We start from the raw sequence: 21,470 nt of genomic DNA, 5'->3' as shown, positions 1-21,470 counted from the left end.
GGAAGAAGAGAAGAGAAGAAGAAGTAAAAAAAAAAAAAAAAGGCCCGGCAACGAGTCCCCGAGTGGCTCTCGCATTCCATTCCATTCCATCCATCTACACCGCATCGATGGAGGAGTTTTCTCGGTTTTGCCTCTTTGTACAGGAGGTACCTGCTGGATAGTTAACCTAACGAGGTACTCCACGTTTACCCGCTGAGGGTGGCATGGCATGGCATAGCATGGCATTATTAAGTAACTACTTCTACCAATGGCCCAGGTTTGAGTGAGTATTAACAGCGTCTATAGATAGACCTTGAGAAAGTAAGGAAAATAGCTGACTGTTTGACGGCAGAAGCAAGATGCAAGCCAGCCATTGACCAATGAGCGCAGCTGCATTAGAGGCCGTCATCGACAATCACCTGATGGATGGAAGTTGAAGCACCCTAAAGTAAAGTAACCTGGCCTGCAGCTAACATTATTACTCCGGCATAACCTTTCAAAAGCAACGATCAGCCACCGACTAAAGCTAGCTCGTTAACAGGAGCAGTCAAAGTGTCTGTCTGTCTGTCTCTCTGGTAAGGCTTCAGGCTTCAGGCTTCCCGTCATAAACTCCCGTCGTCGCGTTACATCCGCGTCCTTTTTTTTTTAAGTACGAGCCAGCCTAACCTTCTTTTCTGCTAGTCAACCAACTCCGATCATGCAGAATCAGTCTTTCGGGACAGCCTGACCTTAACACTGATACTACTACTACGGAGTCCTACGACTGACTGGCCTTCTCTCTATCTTAACCTTAAGCAAGGCCCCTTCTTCTCCGTCTCCGTGGGGTGGAGGATTATTTCCCCTTCTGGCCCTGCTTGCTTTTTCACCACCTTTAGCTCCGAAGTTGAGGACTTTTTTCTTTTACTCTTAGAGGTTAAGAGGAAGTCGAGGCGTCAAGTCGAGCGAGTTTGCCGAACTTGCCGAAGGGAGTTTTTCTTTTTGGTTTTGAACGGCCAGTCCCAAGGAGAAAAAGTTAGCATCCTTAGTCAGCGGGGCCTCTTTCTAGGTACTTAGGTAGGTACCGTACCTGGTTAGTGTTGGTTATTATGCGGTCAGTTTGAGACTTCCGACGAGGTATAAAAAAGTGAGGAAAAGAAAGGTGAGCAAGCAAAAGAGGTGAGTCTGATTCGGTCGGCAGGCAGGGTCGGAGGGGGGCAGATAAGCAAGAACAAGCAATTGATCTCGTCGGGAAGAAAAAGAAGAGAGAGAAGAAAGAGAAAGAAAAAGAAGAAAAGATGGACGCTGTAACGGCCGAGTTATTTACCTCGTTATGGTTGATACTTGTATGGAGTATGCAGTACATACATACGTAGAGATAACGATAGAGGCAGAGAGAAGGCATACAAACAAAAGAGAAACAAAAGAAGAGACAAATAAGAAAGAAAAAGACAGGAGAGCCCTGCCTCAGCCTGCGTGTCCGTCCATGGCTGACTCGCCAAGGGTCTCTGGTCTCCCAGGTGCTACTATCAGCGCTCTACCATCGCACATCACCTCTTGGGGTTCTTCAGACAAGCCAGCATGCCAAACCAACGCCCAGAGACGCTGCCTCTGCTTCCTTCAGATCTCCTTCCCTTCCCCCCTTGGCATCGTGACGAGTTCGTCTTGGATCTACGACATGGATGCGAATTGAGGGAGCGCAAAGGGAGCTCGCCAAGTGTTTCGACCCTTCACTACATAGTATAGTAAACGACTTGAACATCGTACACACTTCTTAACAATCACGTAGTTAACTAAACCACGGCACGGCGGAGAGGGAGGAAACCAACACCCTTGTTCCCTTGGTTTTTTTTTTTTTTTTTTCCTTGGGTGCTGGCTGCCCTTGTCCTGCCTGCCAACCCCATGGGGGATACGGGACTTGACTGACGACTGACTCCTCTCTTGTCCGTCCTGCCTGCTCGCTTGGTTCGTCGTCGTCGACGTTTTTTTTTTTTTTTTTTTTTGGTTTCGCCTTCAAAGGCTCGTCAAAACCGCTTGTCCTTGGCCTCCCTGGTCCCCTTCACGTGACCACGGAAACTCCGTCAAGCTTTAGAGGCGAGTGAGCGTCAGAAAATTTCTGACTTGATATGAAGAAGAAGAAGAAGGTGGTTTAACTAACTAACTAGCGAGACGGGTAAGGGAGGCCATGTGGAGAGAGACAGGAGGGGAGGAGGGTTGAGAAAGAAAATTTTCGTTCGTGGGCTCTCTCCACTGCGACCAGCGGCCAGCGTTACAAAGATTGATGGTGATAGGTGATAGGCAGCGGGAGGGGGAGATAAAGATAAGTAAGGAGAGGGAGAGGGAAAAGGAAGGGAGATGGATGGAGGCGTATGGAGGAGGGAGAGGGAGTGTTATTGGCTCGGGAGGCAGGCCGGTCGGTCAGTCGGAGTCGGTTCAGGCCCGTTCTAAGGCCGAGGAGTGGTAGAGGCAGTCTGAGGATGTACTCCTGGAGTAGACGGCGACGCAGACGAGGTAGTCTTGTGTAGAAGTGACGTAGTAGATGGAGGAAGAGGATGATGAGCAAAGATCGAGCTGATATCGGCCGTGAGAGCCGTCCGTCGAGCGAGGAGAAGACTTCCGCCCAAGGCTTCCTCTGGCTGTTCCCTAACTGGCTTCTGCTGCTCTGCCCTGCCGCCGTCCTAGCCGACTCTTCCACTTACTCTTCTTTACTCTACTCTTACTTACTACTATCACTACTGCTATCACTCTACTATTGCTGCTGCTGCTTTACTGTCTGCGCTCTTCTCTCGTCTGTGTATCATGATGGTAAATACCAAAAGTGACAAGACGTGACAAGACGTGACAACACCAGCATCGCCGAAAGAGGAAAGGCCTCCAAAAGAAGTGGGTCTTTTTTTCCTTTTTTTTTCTTTTCTTTTCTTCTTCTTTTTATTTTTTCAGCGCTAGTCCCGATCGAGTTTTACCGCGGATACGCCTTGGAGCTCCCTTGGGTCGCCTGTATCCTTACGCCTCCTTACCAAAGTTACTCACCTTTCGAGTGTCGTCTTATGTGGGCGTCTTACCATACCTTACCGGGGCAGCAGGCGGTCGCACCCACTTTTCATTTCTCCTGCTGGCGCTGCTCGGCTTCTCTTCTTATATCTTGCTCGCCCTCGCTCTTTTTCCTGCCTCTCTCTTCTTCCCTCCTCCTCCTTCTCTTCTTCTTCTTCTTCTTCTTAACCCGCCATCCTCTCTTCTCCCCCTTGCGTCTCCCCTTCTTCTCTCTCTTCTCGCCCTCTCCTCCCTTTCTTCTTCCTCTCTGCAATTCCAGCCAGTCACTGCGACTGCGACTGCGTCTTGTTCGATGAGCACGTAGGATCGCCGACCAGCTCCCAGCTTACGACCAGCTAACGACCGAACCTCACGACCACCCCACGAAGAAAAAAAACCCACTTTCAATTCAAATAAGAAAGAAAGAAAACAAGTCATTCGCAATGGCCGACCACGCAGCCCAGGGGCAGGGCCAGCCTGTCCCGCCAAACCATCTCGGCACTGCTGTTCCCAGCGGCCAGTTCGGCGGCGAGCACAAGGATGAGGTCCAGCAGCACCAGCAGCAGCAGACCTCGGCCGCGTTCGACGAGAAGAAGGGCGCCATGCCCGAGGACGACGAGGAGGACGAGGACATGGATCAGCTCATTGCCGACCTCGAGTCTCAGGACGGCCACATCGACGAGATCGACGAGGAGGACGATGACCAGCCCGGTGGCGAGCGTCCCGTGCCGGACGAGCTGCTGCAGACCGACACCCGCACCGGTCTGACCGACGCCGAGGTCACCACCCGCCGCAAGAAGTACGGTCTCAACCAGATGAAGGAGGAGAAGGAGAACCTCATCCTCAAGTTCTTCTCCTACTTTGTCGGACCCATCCAGTTCGTCATGGAGGTAAGATTTCTCTTCATAGGACTTCAATTGATTGATTGATTGATTGGTACTAACCAAAATGTATAGGCCGCCGCTATTCTTGCTGCCGGTTTGAGAGATTGGGTTGACTTTGGTGTCATTTGCGCCCTTCTCTTGCTCAACGCCTGTGTTGGTTTCATCCAGGAGTTCCAGGCCGGTTCCATTGTCGACGAATTGAAAAAGACCCTCGCCCTCAAGGCTGTCGTTCTCCGTAACGGCCGTCTTGTTGAAGTCGAAGCTCCCGAAGTCGTTCCCGGTGATATCCTCCAGGTCGAAGAAGTGAGTACTCCATATCTTTGCTCTGACAGCAGAGACTACTTGTTACTGTAGAAGATAAATGCTAACAGGTTAGGGAACTATCATTCCTGCTGATGGCCGTGTTGTGACCGAAGACGCTTTCCTCCAGGTCGACCAGTCTGCCATTACCGGAGAGTCTCTCGCTGTCGACAAGCACAAGGGAGACCACTGCTACGCTTCCTCCTCCATCAAGCGTGGTGAGGCCTTCATGGTCGTCACCTCCACCGGTGACAACACCTTCGTTGGTCGTGCCGCCGCCCTCGTCAACGCTGCCTCCGCCGGAAGCGGTCACTTCACCGAGGTCCTCAACGGAATTGGAACTGTCCTGCTCATTCTCGTCATCTTCACCCTGCTCGTTGCCTGGGTTGCCTCTTTCTACCGCTCCAACGGCATCGTCACCATCCTCGAGTTCACCCTGGCCATCACCATCATCGGTGTCCCCGTCGGTCTGCCCGCTGTCGTCACCACCACCATGGCTGTCGGCGCTGCTTACCTCGCCAAGAAGAAGGCTATCGTCCAGAAGCTCTCTGCCATCGAGTCCCTCGCTGGTGTCGAGATTCTCTGCTCTGACAAGACCGGAACCCTGACCAAGAACAAGCTCTCTCTCGCTGAGCCCTACTGCGTCTCTGGTGTCGACCCCGAGGACCTCATGCTCACTGCCTGTCTCGCTGCCTCCCGCAAGAAGAAGGGTATCGATGCCATTGACAAGGCCTTCCTCAAGTCTCTCCGCTACTACCCCCGTGCCAAGTCCGTCCTCACCCAGTACAAGGTCCTCCAGTTCCACCCCTTCGACCCCGTCTCCAAGAAGGTCTCTGCCGTCGTCGAGAGCCCCCAGGGTGAGCGCATCATCTGTGTCAAGGGTGCTCCTCTCTTCGTTCTCAAGACCGTCGAGGAAGACCACCCCATCCCAGAGGACATTGACGCCGCCTACAAGAACAAGGTCGCCGAATTCGCTACCCGTGGTTTCCGTTCTCTCGGTGTTGCTCGCAAGCGTGGTGAGGGCTCTTGGGAGATCCTCGGAATCATGCCTTGCTCCGATCCTCCACGCCACGATACCGCAAAGACCGTCAACGAAGCCAAGACCCTCGGTCTCTCCATCAAGATGTTGACTGGTGACGCCGTCGGTATTGCCCGTGAAACCTCCCGCCAGCTCGGTCTCGGAACCAACATCTACAACGCTGAACGTCTCGGTCTCGGTGGTGGCGGTACCATGCCCGGATCTGACATCTACGATTTCGTCGAGGCTGCCGATGGTTTCGCCGAGGTCTTCCCCCAGCACAAGTACAACGTCGTCGAGATCCTGCAGCAGCGTGGCTACCTCGTTGCCATGACTGGTGACGGTGTTAACGACGCTCCATCTCTCAAGAAGGCCGACACCGGTATTGCCGTCGAGGGTGCCTCTGACGCCGCCCGATCTGCTGCCGATATCGTCTTCCTTGCCCCCGGTCTCTCTGCCATCATTGACGCCCTCAAGACCTCCCGCCAGATCTTCCACCGTATGTACGCCTACGTCGTCTACCGTATCGCCTTGTCTCTCCATCTCGAGATCTTCTTGGGTCTCTGGATCGCCATCCTCAACACCTCTCTCAACCTCCAGCTTGTCGTCTTCATCGCTATCTTCGCTGATATCGCTACCTTGGCCATCGCCTACGACAACGCTCCCTTCTCCAAGACCCCCGTCAAGTGGAACCTGCCCAAGCTCTGGGGTATGTCCGTCCTTCTCGGTGTCATCCTCGCCATCGGAACCTGGATCACCCTCACCACTCTGCTCGTCGGCGGCAAGGACGGCGGTATCGTCCAGAACTTCGGTCAGATCGACCCCGTCCTCTTCCTCGAGATCTCCCTCACCGAGAACTGGCTTATCTTCATCACCCGTGCCAACGGTCCTTTCTGGTCCTCCATCCCATCCTGGCAGTTGTCTGGTGCTATTCTCGTAGTTGACATCATCGCCACCCTCTTCACCATCTTCGGCTGGTTCGTTGGCGGTCAGACCTCCATCGTCGCCGTCGTCCGTGTCTGGGTCTTCTCCTTCGGTGTCTTCTGCGTTCTCGGCGGTATCTACTACCTCCTCCAGGGCTCCACTGGCTTCGACAACATGATGCACGGCAAGAGCCCCAAGAAGAGCCAAAAGCAGCGATCTCTCGAAGATTTCGGTAAGCCACCACCACCTCCTAACATACTCTATGCATCCATTCAGCTACTAACATCCTCGTCTAGTTGTCTCCCTCCAACGTGTCTCTACCCAGCACGAGAAGAGCGCATAAATGAACATAACCCCTATTCCCCAAAACGCGCTATCTTAATCCGGAGGCTGCATTCCCTCTTTTCTTGCCTTGTTTAAAGCTCAAACAACCCCCCCCTGCGCGCATCTTTTCTTGTTCTTTGTCACTACTACCAATTTCACGCACACACCCCTTACCCTCCCCCTTTGCTTGTCCTTCATATAGACAGACAGACACAGCTGGCCAGATTTTACCCCCTCTGGCATGGCACGGCAAACGACCCTAGCTTGGTGAACCCATATACGCACTCTGGCAGGATCCGGGCCCGGCCTAACAAACAAACAAACAGTTTAGAGCGGAAATAAAGAAAAAATTCAAATAATCTGGTCCTCCTTTGCCAATACCAAGCATGCAAGTCTTTTTTGAAGTGATGTAGTTTGATCCGTGCATAAAAAGCAACAGGCAAGTTCTACTGGATACCATACATGCATGCATACCTTGTATTATGCCTGGATTGGGTTGCCTTTATGTTTCTTTTGCCTTTTTCTTTTTCCTCTGTTCGTTTTTCTGGCTGGTGAATGGGCCTTGGAGTGTTTAATTACCCTAATTTGTAGCTATTAGATATGCCCTGTGTGGTTTTAATTCTTAGACTGTATTCATTTTTCTCTCCCTTTTCTCCCTCTTCTTGCGGCTGTTCTATGTGTGTGATTATGTAATCATACTCTTTTAACTTCCGAACCTAACTTGGACGTCAAAGAAACAACTTCAGCTTCTCGGCTTCGACGTCTCGCCACGCGGATAGACGAGCTGGATGAGCCTATCTATCTTGGCTCGAGTGGTGTTGAAGTAGCTATCTTTTTGTATCATATACTTAGATGCAAGGTGTTTTTCATTGCGGGCTTTCAATCTATCGTACAGATAGATGGTGGACCCGGACGTTATGATGCAGCTATGCCTCAACCGCCGGGATAATGACGAAACCACCATCAACGTCGCCATATACCTACTCTGTTCCCCAGGATATGTCCAGGTTGATATTGTACCATGTACATCAAGCTCTAATTAGCTAACGTCTCTACCATCCTCATTGGGCCATGGGCCATGCCCGGTGACCTGACCTGGCCAGTAGCTAGGCTAAGCTTGGAAGAAGTGACGCAACAGCTCCGACTTCCCCTACTTCTCGTCTATTTATTTATACCCTCGGTCATGAGGCCATTCATACCTATACACACATACCATCATTACCTATTATCTGAGTAGTACGTTGGTAGTAGGTTGACGATTGACCATGTTAGCGCACCATCCGGCGCCCCCGGCGCATCACTTCACTCCCCATCTAGCAGAGGTAGTCGACGCCGCTACCTCGCAGAACAGACTCTTCCAGCGCCGCACATCAGTATACCAGAAATACCATCTTCTAGAAAACATCAGGAAGAAGTCATGGCTTGGACCGCCGTCGGAGGTACGCCCAACCAACCAACCTCTTAGATACTCTCTCTCTCCCCTGCTAACGACTGCAGACAATATACGGCGGCATTTCCTTCTCTTTTGAGAATGACGACAAGCGGATTGGCATTGCCCTTGCGATCCGTGATACGGTCTACTTCCTTGATTTCTGCGAACACCACTTCTCCATTGAGCAGTATGAGCCCGGCGAGGTCGGGGAGGTGATTACACAGTTCATTATCGACCAGCTGCGCACGTACGAGAAGGATCATCTAGAGAAGTTCTTTGGAATAGCTCTGCCATCGCTTTTGGTTGAGAAGTGTCCGGCCTTGTGCTCGCGGATGTGGGCGGAGTTAGACATCGTTCCGTTCGTACTTGATCCGCACGGTCCGCAGAGGTTGGAGTGGGTTAATATGGAGCTGTGGCGGACGAAGACTCTGGATGAGCGTGCAGAGTCCATTGCGAGGAAGTGCATTACGTATGTCATTGTTGCAGACTCCTTGTTTGACGGGATGCTAATGGATAGCTGAATAGATACTTTGGACCTAACCAGGCGCCGTTACTGCAGGTTGGGTTCAGGGGACTGGTTGATGTTGACGCCGGGTCGACGGCGGTGCTTACTTCGCTGTCCGATTATGAGAAGACGGTTGACGAACGTACGTGGAGAGCGGTGATGAAGTATGCGGCTGATATGAAAGAGCGGAATGTCAAGGTTGCTTTCTTCAGCAGTACACCGCAAGGGGGAGGCGTGGCGTTGATGAGGCATGCTCTCGTCAGGTTCTCGCATGCCCTTGGAACGAACATCAAGTGGTTAGTTACAAATTGCCTTTCGCTATGTTCCCGTTTCCATTCTAACTTGGTTGGCTAGGTTCGTGCCACGACCACGACCAGGTGTATTCCGCATCACCAAGAACAACCATAACATTCTGCAGGGCGTGGCTGCGCCTGACCAACGACTAACGGATCAGCATAAACGAGACCTAACGGACTGGATATTCGCGAATGCAAATCGATACTGGTTCGGTAAGGGAGGGCCCCTTGAACCGCCTGAGAAGGGAGGTGCGGATATAATCATCATCGACGACCCGCAGATGCCGGGCTTGATACCCCTGATTAAAAAGGCGACTCCCAACAGGCCTGTTATATACAGAAGTCATATACAGATCCGAAGCGATCTGATTGATCAGCCGGGCTCGCCGCAGGAAGAGTGCTGGCAGTATTTCTGGGAGAGTATCCGTCAGGCCGATTTGTTTATCAGCCATCCCGTTGAGGCGTTTGTGCCTAGTACGGTTCCCAAGGAGTCTGTGGGATATCTTCCTGCAGCTACTGATTGGTGAGTTCTATTCACGTTTTGCATTGTGTTGGAATGCATACTAATATGCTCAGGCTTGATGGTTTGAATAAGTCCATGGATGATTGGGATGTGGGATATTACGGTCGTGTGTTCAATGGTAAATGCAGGGAGATAGGCATGACCACCATTGACTATCCACAGGGTAAGCACATCACCCCTCTAGAGACCAATACATTCCTCTAACCGATAAATGAATATAGATGAATATATCGTCCAAGTAGCCCGCTTCGATCCTTCTAAAGGCATCTTCGATGTTCTCAAGTCCTACGCCAAATTCCACGACCTCATCAAAGACGTGCCCGACGTTTCTACCCCCAAGCTCCTAATCTGCGGTCACGGCTCAGTTGACGACCCAGACGGCGCCCTCATCTACGACTCGGTAATAGAGTATCTATCGCGCGACCTCGCCCACCTCAAATCGAAAATATGCGTCATCCACATCCCTCCATCCGACCAAATTCTTAACGTCGTCCTTTCAAAAGCCAGAATAGCCCTGCAACTATCCACCCGCGAAGGCTTCGAGGTCAAGGTTTCCGAGGCCCTGCATAAAGGTAAACCCGTCATCGCAACCAAGGCAGGTGGCATACCGCTACAAGTCCAGCATGGCAAGAACGGATACCTGGTTGAAGTCAGCGATACGGACGCAGTGGCAAAACACCTCTATGACTTATGGACGGACCACGAGCTGTATGACCGTATGAGTGCGTATGCTCTGCATAGTGTTAGTGATGAGGTTTCAACGGTCGGTAATATCCTGTCGTGGCTTTATCTGGCCAGCTCGATGTCGAAGGGCGATAAGTGTAAGCCACATGGCAGGTGGATTAATGATATGGCGAGGGAGGCTGCTGGAGAGCCCTATGTGTGCGGCGAGAACAGATTGAAGCGTTCGGTGGATGTCAGGCCATTTGGTTGCTGATCGCGGAGTACCTTGATGGATGTTTCGTATTCACACTGGATTTTTGCCTAGTTGCGTCATATTATTTCAAAATCTCTACTCAACGTATGATTCGACATAATTAGTCGCTTAGGAATCACTCGCGCATCTGTTCTAGCAGTTATGCGGCTTTATAAAGCGTTAATTTATCTTCTATTCGATCTAGTTGGTGAGTAACTAGCGCCGGCGGCTGGAACCAAGAGTTGCGGCTTAAAATGCGCCGAGAAAATCTTGGATAACCTAAACTGAAGGTTTCTCTCAACTTGCTTGCCACCTACAACATTCAAGATACCCCTACCTGGATATATCAAGGGCATTAAAAAGTCGTTTTACAGGCCCGTATGCCCTTCTGTCTATTAAATTAGGATATTATAGCCATATTTATCCGGTTTTATAGGAGGGTGAAAGTCTAGGCACCTCAGAAATGATATCCGTACCATAAACATGAGACCAATACCCGGATTCTACTATGGTATGTCGGACTGTCGTATTCCTTACTCTCCATCTGGTTTAAGCAAGGCAAATGAGAGGGAAATGCTATATTATACCCACTCGGCTCTCCAAAGTGATGGACAGGACCGTTTAATCGGCTTTCGGGTAGACTGCTCTAACAACACCCTAGATACTGAAAAGAAGAAGTACTTCAAGATACAACCCGGCCATACACCCCAAAGTCAAAGTGAGCCGAAATACACGAATGCTGAGATAAATAAACGCGAGACACAGTCCAAGGTAAGCCCCCGACACTCCAGCATCACGCACTACAACCTACTTACAACCAACAAAAGAAAAAGCGGCAAAAGGTCGCACATCATGAGCGTACACGGCTTGAAAGGGTGAAGAGGACGAAAATGCTTTATAGTCCTATGCTTGGCGTCCTTGGAGTCGAGCAGGAAGCAGGTCGATGCAGAGTACCGAGTAAAGATACCCTTAGCCAAAGAGCTATGACGTGCGCCAGTCTTATGGAGCGCCGAGAGCTGGTTAATCTTAGCCGCAGGGGAAGACAGTATTGTCATGAGTTTGCGCGAGATCCGAAAACCGGAATCATACTTACCGGTATGTGCGTGGGTTAAACCCCAGCGGATCAAATGCGCATAGCTAACGCGGGATATTGTTGAAGCTCTGAAAGCTACGAGCACGTCTAATTTTAGGTAAGTTATTTACCGCCTATCTTCTCCTGGTTAAATTGTCAGTGGGTAGGATTTCTGATGGTGGATATTTATTAGTGCGTTTCGGCCTCTATCGTCCAAGAGGCCATGGAAATATGACGAGCGTGTTGACGACGGTATAATCGAACTCAATCACTGCGATTGGGTAAGTTTTCCATGGTTTTTTCCTTCTTCGCAGCGTCTTAACCGATCAGTAGGTTGGTAGTGTCGCTATAAACACGGATAGATATGCGCTGTGAGTTTCCAAATTATATCTGCCTGTACTGGATGAAGCAGCTGCTAACCACCCTTATGCAGTGTGGTGTCCCAGGGCCTTTTGTCCGGGAAAGGCACCGAATTTGCCGTTTGCAAGCTCATTGAGCCTGATGAGATATATGGTAGAAGCAGCAGAAGCGTGTTCCAAAGTAAGGCGAAAAGATGTAGTAGTCCTTGCTTACTACTGACTAGCTAACAATGTGCAATGGGCGTTAGATTACTCGGTATTTAAGCGGAAAAATGCAAGCTTCTGTTCAGCCGTCGCCTATCCAGGTGCCCATTCATGTTCATTCATAATTGGGCACGGAAACGAGCTGATGGTTGTGAGCTCTGCTCATGGAATGCACTCAATGGGTCGCTTTAATGTCTATCCAGCCGATATAATGGCAGTTGACTGGATAAGCAATAGCGAGGTGATTGTCGGTCTGCGGAATTCAGCCGTAGCTCTAACTGACTGGCGGTGCGCTGCCTCGACTACACGACTGGTGCATTCTCATGGCGTGAAAAAACTGAAAATGGTGGGCGAGTCGAAAGTACTCGTTGCCGGGTTTGATAATACGGTAAGTATATCCAAGGATTTTACAAGCCCGTATACCCATATTTGCCTCAAACCGGAATGGGGGCCTAGTTACAGCTTCTGCTCTAACAATGCAATACGTAGCTTGATATGTATGATCTACGGTTCACTCGAGCAGCTGCCCAGCGTCATCTAGATCCAAATAGTCGGAGTCACCGATCTAGTACGCCTTACCTTCGGTTCGGCGAGATCAACTATAGCACACTAAACGACTTGGATGTTTCTGCTGAACTTGGGCTTGCGGCCTGTGGTAGGTCTCGCTTTTCCTAGAAGCCCCTGATGAGCTCTATGCTAACTTAGGTTGGGTACAGCAACCGATTTGTCGACGGTACAGCTTTACTCTTTATATACCGGCAAACTACTTGAGGCTTCCGCTACATATCCAAGCAGTCCCCGATGCGCAGGGGGGTTATTGTCCCGAAATTACTTGAACCCGATTGACTGCGTGCGATTTGAAACAGTTGTCGAGCCATACGAGTATGGGAAATCGACACAAACGAGTGATGGCCGCAATAATACCCGTTCTACTAGTTTATTGGTTGGATCTAGCGAAATTATAGAAGAGTGGAGTATGTAGAAGCTATCGAATAGCGGAATTGTCAGTGTGCATCCAGAGTATACATAGAAGAATTGGTTTTGTTCGGCTAAACGGATTTATTCGGGTGTTTAATGAGAATCCGGAGCTATTCCTAAGGTTCACTATAATCTCTTATTGAAGGGTATTTTAATTAATTAAAGTCAAAACTTTTAAGCATTTCCAGACAAATCATCTCAATCTTCCACAATACTTCAGACATCATTAGATCCTCCACCACTTAGATATTCAAGTCAGCTGTGCGTCAAAGGACTCGAAATCGGAATGTGTGGCAAGAGATACATCTACTTGCAGAGGTGGAAGAGTCCAGCGTTTGGATTGTGACCAATTCCATCATGAGAGATGATGCCGCAGAAATGTCGGCTGTCCTTAGTAGCAATGAGGCGGAAGGGGCCAGGGTTCTCTTTGGGGCGAGAGTTATAGTTGTATACTTTATGGTGCTGCTGGAAGACCGGGTACTCGCGGAGAGACCTGCCCCTGCAGCGCCTAGGGAAGCGGAAGTGCTGCAGGTTCAGGAAGTCGTGAGGGTAGCCAGACCTGCCTGTCTCGATCGGAGCGTGGCCAAGTTGCCATTTAGCGTTTGCAATATCGATTACCTGCGCGGCGGCCGGGAGAGCCACGTTATGGCATTGGACGTGCTGGATATAATTGTCAGTCCTGACTGTTTGTTATTGAGTAGCTGACGAAGGATGTTTCTCACAAGCAGGCCGCGCTCCTCAATGGCATCTGCAGTTGGGTCTGTTCCTCCGAGGTCCATGCCACTTCCTTCAGGGGAATTTGCAACTGCGCCAGAGTCTTCAACGGGCTCTGCAGCTCGCTGTTCAATGGGGGTTGCAAATGCAGCGCCAATCAGGGAGAGGGTGAGAATTGCCTTGAAGGACACCATTTTGACGAGAGTTGGTTTGTGGAAGATGTTTCGTATAGTGGATTGAGCTGTGTTAATATGCTGTTTTGTTGCGTTCGATGATCTGTGTGTTGATGAGAGGATATAAGCTGACTAGTTTGGAGGACAAAGGGTTCTTTATATAGACATCTTTCTTCGTATCTTTCCCATTCTTCTCGATAATCTCTAGGATTGTGTGCTCGAACAATCATCTGGCCATGCAGAAGACCTTGCCAAGCACTATGTCGCAGTTAGGCAGTCATCTGAATGAATAGGTAGATGCAAGATTTGCATCGTCTTTGGGCAGATCGCAGGTTAATTAGGGACAGAGAGATAGGGTTTCCAAGGAGAATCGGGTGGTCCAAATGAGCTTAATTGCTAGATAGAGCATGATACATGTTCTATGTAGGAGCATGTCTAAATTTCTAGGCAGATTTCTCGGACTACGAAGGTATGAGAAAACATCTTATCTAGCAGTCGGATTGCCATGTCCAATTGTAAGATACCTTGGCCGGTTGGTTGTCTTGGCTTTGACAGTTGGATTGTTATCCCGAAGTATGGTAAAAGCCAGGTTACCCAAGTGAGTAGGGAGCTGGATACCTATCTAACCTGGTGGGCATGGCAATGAAGGATTGCAGCAACTTGACGACTCCAGCAGGATATCAGCCTTGGTCTTGGCTATTAAACTGAAGCCCGACTGCAGATTTAAGTGACGGCCGAGATAAAAATTTTCTGGTCATTTCTAGCTCGTAGCCATGGAAAATAACATGATATGCCCTCTCTTCCAAGATGAAGATGGGCCCTGATACTGAAAGAGGGAGTGATCTGTCGAGGATGTAGATTAACTATCATTTCTCCTCTCCAACGGCCAAAAGGATAAAAGGAGCTGTAATCCACATATTGTTAGAATAGACGGTGAATTGTTGAACTGTCCAGAATTCAAACGAATTGCTTGTGTATTTGCTAGCTGATCCGTCAGGGCAGCGTTAAACCTCCGTAGGTAGGTCGACCGGTATTCCCCGGGAGGCTTCGAAGAAGGAGAGAAAGATCTGCACAGGGATACCACATCCTCTTCACAGAGCCTGTAAAATGGTGTTCTATAGTGATATGTGGAACCTGTCCTGTAGCATGTATAGGGTATCAGATCTCTGCACTAACACACCGTTGGCCAGTCTCCAGATCCTCAAAGGTGACCAGTGCCATTATAGCGGGGCGTTCGGCCAGCAGCTCCAAGATATCTAAGTAACTGCAGCCGAAGGAAGAAAAATACGGAGTACTCCTCTCCATGCTGCTATCTCCCCGGTCCCGTAGACAGCCCGGTTCGTGGGCTGATGTTTGATCGACGCCGGTTTAGGATCGTCACAACTAACTAACAAGTTACTTCGTAAGCACGTAGTTAGTTAATTCCGTAACTGGTTAGTTAATGTTAGCTAGCTAGTTAGCTGCTCGACTTGATGCCATCTGAGCTTCCCATCGGGCTCTCGCTTTCACTAGCCACAATATCCCATTAGATAAGCAGGTCGAATATCTCTTGGCATAACTATTTCACTTGGCGATACTTATTATGCTCAAGCTTATGCGCGATGCACAACTCGACATAATTCCGGACAAGCTCCCTTTTTTCCATTGGCCACTTATTATAACTATTATGATTAAATTATCTTTTATTTACTCTTGACTCCGTACTTCATGCGGGCATTGCTAGACCTGTGGCAAATCCTCTTGTTTACTCCCCTTATTTGATCCTTTCCTGCTTTCCCAACCACCCTATCGGGCCGTCTTATGTAAGACAGGCCATCATAGCTTCTCGGTACTTATATATCAGCAGGTAGATAGTTGTAGGAGTAGAGATCCAGGTACGAATCGGAGCAAAAAGTCCCTCCCGGCTACGTATATGCGGTTGACTAGGTGAAATAGGATCTCACCGCATCTCAGCATCTAGTTCTTAAACAGGAAATCAGTCCGATTCGGGCGAGTGTGTATATAAGCGCATTTAACGTTTTTAAACTCCCCTCCTGAACCTTAACCAAACCCACGGGGGGTCTCAAAGTGGTTGTCGCCCCCCTTAGGTCTCCCTTTGATAAAGACGTTGATACTGATGCCAGTGACAAGCCAGAAGAACAAGCTAGAAGACAGCCAGAGAACAGCTAAAGGACACTCTGGCCTCTGTCCAGTTAACCAATGCCTACCATCCGACGAAAAACACCTTTCTCCCGCTTTCCTTGCGCCCGGTCGACTTTACTGGCCAAGAATCGGAGACGACTATCCGCAGCCAATAGCCACGTCACGTCACAGCGCCCTTGGTCGATGTTCAGTCGTCACTTGTAGGTGCCAGGCCTCTCCCCACTCCAGCAAGGCAGACAGAGCAGAAAACATACAGAAAACCAGTTACTAGTCAACTAAAGAGTGATCCGATCCTCAAGGGTGCCAAAGAATATAACAACTACCCCGCTGCATGCTTCATCGAACCACCACCCATCTGGTTTTCTGATTGTACAGGCAGCAGCAATAGCATATCTGAACGACAACATGGCACCTCTCTCTCTCCGTCTCCCATCTCTTGAAGATGGTGAACCTTGGATCGTCCATAGGAAGCTCTTCGAAGTTCTCACTGGATACCTGCAGCCTGGTAGCTGCACTGCTCCTTCCGCTGCTGCCAAGGAGATTGACGACTTGACTCCAGATAAGCGCCAGTCTAACGATGGAAAACCAAATGAAGACCACGAGAGCTTTCTTCTGGAGATCTGGGACTCAATGATCGAGATTGCTAAGCAGATCCCAAGTGACCATGCCTCTCAGGACCGCCTGGTGGAGCTGATCAAAGCGCTGACTGAGCTGCCGGCTACTGATATTGAGGTCTGGGGGGTGAGTTCGATTCAATAGAGGATAGCCAGACAAAATGGGGCCCCTATTTTAGTGAAGTAATATGTTAATCTCCATACCATTGCAGAGCAACGTCAAAATGTGGGCTGATTTGCCTTTACTCGGGCCGGCTATGAGAGAGGCTTGGATAGGTAAGCGTGTCCCCTGGACAAGAAGAATGTCGATCTGGCTTCTGCTCATACGGTTGCAGGACCATCAAGTGATGACAAGGCTCCCACCCCCGAGGAGGCCGAGCGATGGATCAACCAGAACGCCTTTGCAGCACGCCTCTTGAATCTCAACCAGATCGACTGGTCCAACTTTGCCGTCTGGAGTCTCCGGTCTGCTCTTGAAGAGGCGCCGGTTACCGCGGCGGAAAGCCACAAGTGTGACATTGCTGCAGCAGCACAATGGATGCTGTATAGCGGCCAGTACCTACTCGAAGAGGCAAAGGGTGATGCTGCCAGAGAGGCAGAAGAGGAAGAAGCAGCGAAAACAGAGGAGCAGCCAAACAGAGGCCAGCCACTCGCTGCCGGAAGCTTGTATAAGGGCAAGGCAAGACTTTGCCCTGAACGTTGGGAGTTCTGGAAACAGCAGTTTGGAAGCATCACCCAATCGGATGTGCAGAGTGTTGCATCGCTCGCAAAGCAGAAGATGGATGCTGCCAAGTAAAGACAGAAACACTGCCTAGCTAGGAGGTGCAGTAGACTCAATGATTTCGTCCGCTTGTTTATCATTAATGTATGTCATTCACTAATATACATTGCGAACACTCGTTATGTTGGATGTCTATCTTTCTCTCTTTTTTTTTGTCCCAGTAGTCAATCGAACCCACGTAAATGCAAAAATCCAAAAAATATGCCAACTTGAAAGTCGCTACGATAAAACATGCTACATGCCTCGGTCTTCAGGGAACTCGTCCTGCAGCCTTAACCGCGCTACGACGTTCATGCTGAAAAGCTCCTGCACAAGCAACTTGGCCGCATATGGTATGACCATCTTCACCACCCCCACGGAGGACTTACAGCGCTGACACCAACCGGAATAGCCCATGAATCCACAGCTCTCACAAACATCCACCTCATGACGATCGGACGATATCATCAACCGCTCAAGGAGAAGCTGGCTTGTACCGTACGCAATCAGACAGTCACGCTCCATTTCTCCTAGGCGGAGACCTCCATCTCGAGATCGACCTTCTGTGGGCTGGCGGGTAAGCGTCGCGCGAGGTCCACGGGCACGTGAGTGCATTTTATCTTGGACCATATGCTTGAGTTTCTGGTAGTATATCGGGCCGGTAAAAACATAGTACGTAAGGGGCTCCCCGGTGATGCCTGAGGTCAAGTAATCCTTTCCACCGTAGCTGAACCCGTGGTCCACAAGGATAGCAGACATCTCTTCGACAGGGCTGCCACCAAAAGGGGTGCCATAGCCAAACTGGCCAGAAATAATGCCAGCCTTTCCTGCAACGAGCTCCAACATCTTGCCCACAGTCATTCGAGACGGGAAACCATGAGGATTCATGATGATATCAGGGACCAAGCCTGTGTCCGTAAATGGCATGTCTGCCTGCTCCGCAATGATTCCTACAACACCTTTCTGTCCGTGGCGAGATGAAAACTTGTCACCAACTTCTGGCCGTCGGGTTTGCCGAGTTTGAACTTTGATAAGCTGGCTCTCGCCTTCGGTAGTGGATATCATCACCTTATCGATGTAGCTATAATCAGGGAGTTTGTAGGTCTGAGGCGTGGGATTATACTTCACGGGTAAACCTGCATCAGAGCCAGTGATGCCGGATGAAAGCGCATTGTCTGGTGTCTCCTTATTTATATATACTTCTCCTGGACTGACTTTCTCTCCAACTGCAGCCAGGCCATCATTGTCCAGAAGACCGTGTTTCCTGATCGATACTCCGTTCTCTCTCGTCGGGCCAACGAGTCTATCCTTCGTCCCATTCGAATAACTTTTGAGGTTCGCCGAATACTTTCTGAAGACCTGACAGCGCCCAAATCCACGGTCTACCGACCCCTTATTCAACACGAGAGCATCCTCAATGTCATACCCGGAGTAACTCATCACAGCAACCATTGCGTTTTGTCCTGCTGGGAGCTTGTCATAGTTTGTCAACTCGATGGTTCGAGTTTTCACCATCGGCTTCTGCGGGTATACCATGGCATAGAGCAAAGAATCGATACGAAGGAATTGGTTATTAGCAATCGCGCCTATGGCTTGTTTACCCATAGCACACTGATAGGTATTTCGAGGAGATTGGTTGTGATGGGGGTAAGGTATCAGTCCTGCAACGGCTCCTAGGACTGTAAATGGTTCGATTTCTAGGTGTGTTGTGTTTGCGTCTATCTCTCTCTCGTAGACAGCAATATTGGCATCGTTCTCTTCGTTGACATCAACATATTCCACCAACCCATTAGAGAGGAAATCGTCGAAATCCATCGTGCCATTTCGTAAAGCACTTAAATGTCGAGCTGTAACCCTAGATCGTTTCTTTTCGACAATGATCAATGGGCGGCAAATACGACCATCATCGGTGGAAACATGGACGCATTTCTGGTTATGGTTGATGAACACACTGACGAATTCCGATATCCTGCCCATTCGTCGTAGACGCCGGAAGGCATTGAGGAAATATTTCGGTCGCCTAGTCAAAGCAATCGGGGATCCGTTCATGAACACAATATAAGCACCCTGGCCGAAGCATTCTCTGCCTCCAACAGTTTGTATATCCTCTGCACCAAGAGTAAAGACAAGTTTCTGGACAGGTTCCTCTTCGTCGTTTGTGGTGATATGCGTCATGAGTGCCAAATTCTTTACAAGCCCACACGCTTCACCTTCCGGGGTATCTGAGGTGCAGAGCATACCAAACTGCGAGGGTTGAAGTGCACGAGGACCAGAAACTTTGCGTGTCTTCTCGAATTGACTGCTTATTCGGGTCATCATGCCGAGTGCAGCGATGTAACTCAGTCTGCTTAGAACATGGGTGACACCGGCTCTCTCCATTCGGAAACGTTTCAGGCTCCAGTTACCGGTTGCAATTGCACGGTTCATTCCCTGGGTGATATGATTCCCATGAATAGCAACGACCGGGTAGGCATCGAAGGCTTCAGTTCGTACTGGCTTCTTCAAGACCTTATCTATGTTCATTTTGATGTCGAAACAGAATTTTTTGAAAAGATCTTCAAACAACAATGCCAGGAGCTGACCAGCCAACTCCAACCGCTTGTTGCCAACATAGTCACGATCATCCACCAAGCTTGGGTCAAGTTTTGCCATGAGCACACGCCGGGCCATGTGAGTAACGTAGAGAGCTTTCGGCCGAAAGTTCATATCTTGCACTTGGACGTGGGATATTATAACAGAAGATATGGCCTCGATAGCTTCTGCAACATAGTTTCGGCGTGCAGGCCCAAAGCCTGAAGCTTTCCGATTGATCTTGATACGCGCACCCAAGTATTCAAGAGCCTGTTGCTGGGTGTATATACTCAACTTGACAGCTTCTTCGAAGTTTATGGCAAAGTCTTCCTGGTATTCCATATCAACCCCCGCAACTAACAGCAACATTTCCTTATCGGATTGTATTCCCATGGCTTTCAATAGAATAACAATCGGAATATCGTCATTCAAAACGTTGTGTCGGAGGTAGATGCGTCCCTTTTTCATAATAATATAGCTCTTGGACTTTCGTTCGTGTGAAGAACTATATGTCGTACATTAGTAAAAGCAATCCAGTAAAGTTATATATACCAACTTCTTTTGAGCATACCTTGTCACTGAAGCCTGTACGATTTCCTTCTTCGGATCTGTTTCGACAATAACTCTGTTTTTGCTCAGCTGCTCTTGTACCAAAATGACCTTCTCCGTCCCGTTAACAATAAAGTATCCGCCGGGGTCAAGAGGACATTCATGTAATGTATACATTTCCCGTGCCGACTTATTTGATAGCACACACTTAGAACTTCGGAGCATGACAGGCATACGGCCAATCGCAGTACCGTTTCGCTTAACTCGTTGACGGCCACGGACATATTCGAAGTCAACCAAGATAGGAGCAGCATAGGTCATATCCCGAAGTCGACATTCGTTTGGAGTTATTGTGGAATCGACCTTTATTCCTGACTGTTCTTCATCGGTTCGCCGAGGTGTTCCAAGATATATGTCATGAAATCTGCAATTGAAATTGAAAAAAATAAGTCAGCCTTTGCGCAATTTTCTGCAAGCACCTTCAACATACTTGATATAGAACTTTGGATCAATGTCACTGCGAATCTCTGCGCTGGACTGTACAATCTTCTTAAGTTGGACTTCAACGAAGTAATTGTAAGAGTCAATATGCTGCTTGACGAGACCTTTCACTTTGAGAAATGCCGGTAATAGGTTCCATTTATCTCTTTCGGTATTAATTGGGTCCGTCAAGTGTTTATCGTAGTAAAATGGTTCGAGGAGGGCCTCAAAGTCCTGTACGCCTTTGTTAGAACACTCCGGAACTTCTTATACCGTAAAATAGAAACCCAAAAGCGTACATCAGATCGTCTGCTTTTTTGCGCATGTCTCCTTTTTTGAGCTTCTGTGTCGTGTGGATCTTCTGTGGGTTTTCCGGTAGCATTCCCAGAAGATCGTCTCCGAGCGCCTGTGGAGGATGTAAGCTGTATTAGACGGTTAGCACTCTGGCTGCGACTTTGCGGATATGAATAATTGAGTCACTATCACACATACATTGCCTGCCGCACCCCCGACACTCGGACCTACCGTCTTCTTCCGAGGAGGCATGGTTCCGTGCTATTAATCCTAGGGGCGCATGAATTAGAAAACAAAGAAAAAGAAAATCAAAGCAAGAGCTATAATTGTGTCAAGCCATCATGAAGAGAATAAGTCTGTATCAGTCCGCCAGTGTCATTTCTGTATAACTTTTTTTTTCGATGATGCTTGATTGGAGGGGCCCGCCCGCGGAATTTGAAGCTCCACGCATTT

At 49.3% G+C, this 21,470-nt stretch overlaps 5 protein-coding genes across 5 annotated transcripts; 3 read left to right on the top strand and 2 right to left on the bottom strand.

Annotated features, from left to right (window-relative positions):
• Positions 1-2,507: 2,507 nt before the first annotated feature.
• ARB_07072 (plasma membrane H(+)ATPase, putative) lies at positions 2,508-6,531 on the top strand (the record flags this gene model as incomplete). The annotated part of the gene is made up of 5 exons (XM_003014464.1): positions 2,508-2,760; positions 2,826-3,293; positions 3,331-3,875; positions 3,942-4,172; positions 4,246-6,531. The coding sequence occupies 5 exons, from the start codon at positions 2,508-2,510 to the stop codon at positions 6,529-6,531; spliced, it is 3,783 nt and encodes a 1,260-aa protein (XP_003014510.1).
• Positions 6,532-7,700: 1,169 nt separating this feature from the next.
• On the top strand, positions 7,701-10,128 carry ARB_07071 (heat shock trehalose synthase, putative; the record flags this gene model as incomplete). The annotated part of the gene is made up of 6 exons (XM_003014463.1): positions 7,701-7,874; positions 7,933-8,336; positions 8,393-8,668; positions 8,727-9,191; positions 9,245-9,354; positions 9,413-10,128. 6 exons carry the CDS (start codon positions 7,701-7,703, stop codon positions 10,126-10,128), a joined length of 2,145 nt encoding a protein of 714 aa, XP_003014509.1.
• Positions 10,129-13,026: 2,898 nt separating this feature from the next.
• On the bottom strand, positions 13,027-13,628 carry ARB_07070 (major allergen and cytotoxin AspF1; the record flags this gene model as incomplete). Its single annotated transcript, XM_003014462.1, has 2 exons — positions 13,027-13,219; positions 13,339-13,628. 2 exons carry the CDS (start codon positions 13,626-13,628, stop codon positions 13,027-13,029), a joined length of 483 nt encoding a protein of 160 aa, XP_003014508.1.
• A 2,526-nt stretch (positions 13,629-16,154) lies between these two features.
• Positions 16,155-17,159, top strand: ARB_07069 (uncharacterized protein; the record flags this gene model as incomplete). Its single annotated transcript, XM_003014461.1, has 2 exons — positions 16,155-16,490; positions 16,662-17,159. The coding sequence occupies 2 exons, from the start codon at positions 16,155-16,157 to the stop codon at positions 17,157-17,159; spliced, it is 834 nt and encodes a 277-aa protein (XP_003014507.1).
• Positions 17,160-17,378: 219 nt separating this feature from the next.
• Positions 17,379-21,269, bottom strand: ARB_07068 (uncharacterized protein; the record flags this gene model as incomplete). The annotated part of the gene is made up of 5 exons (XM_003014460.1): positions 17,379-20,199; positions 20,266-20,667; positions 20,734-20,957; positions 21,023-21,145; positions 21,249-21,269. 5 exons carry the CDS (start codon positions 21,267-21,269, stop codon positions 17,379-17,381), a joined length of 3,591 nt encoding a protein of 1,196 aa, XP_003014506.1.
• Positions 21,270-21,470: the final 201 nt, after the last annotated feature.

Source organism: Trichophyton benhamiae (genome assembly GCF_000151125.1).
Source record: "Trichophyton benhamiae CBS 112371 chromosome Unknown Abenha-G-c-176a04.f1, whole genome shotgun sequence".
Lineage (NCBI taxonomy): Eukaryota > Fungi > Ascomycota > Eurotiomycetes > Onygenales > Arthrodermataceae > Trichophyton > Trichophyton benhamiae.
This window is presented reverse-complemented; position numbering and strand designations above follow the sequence as displayed.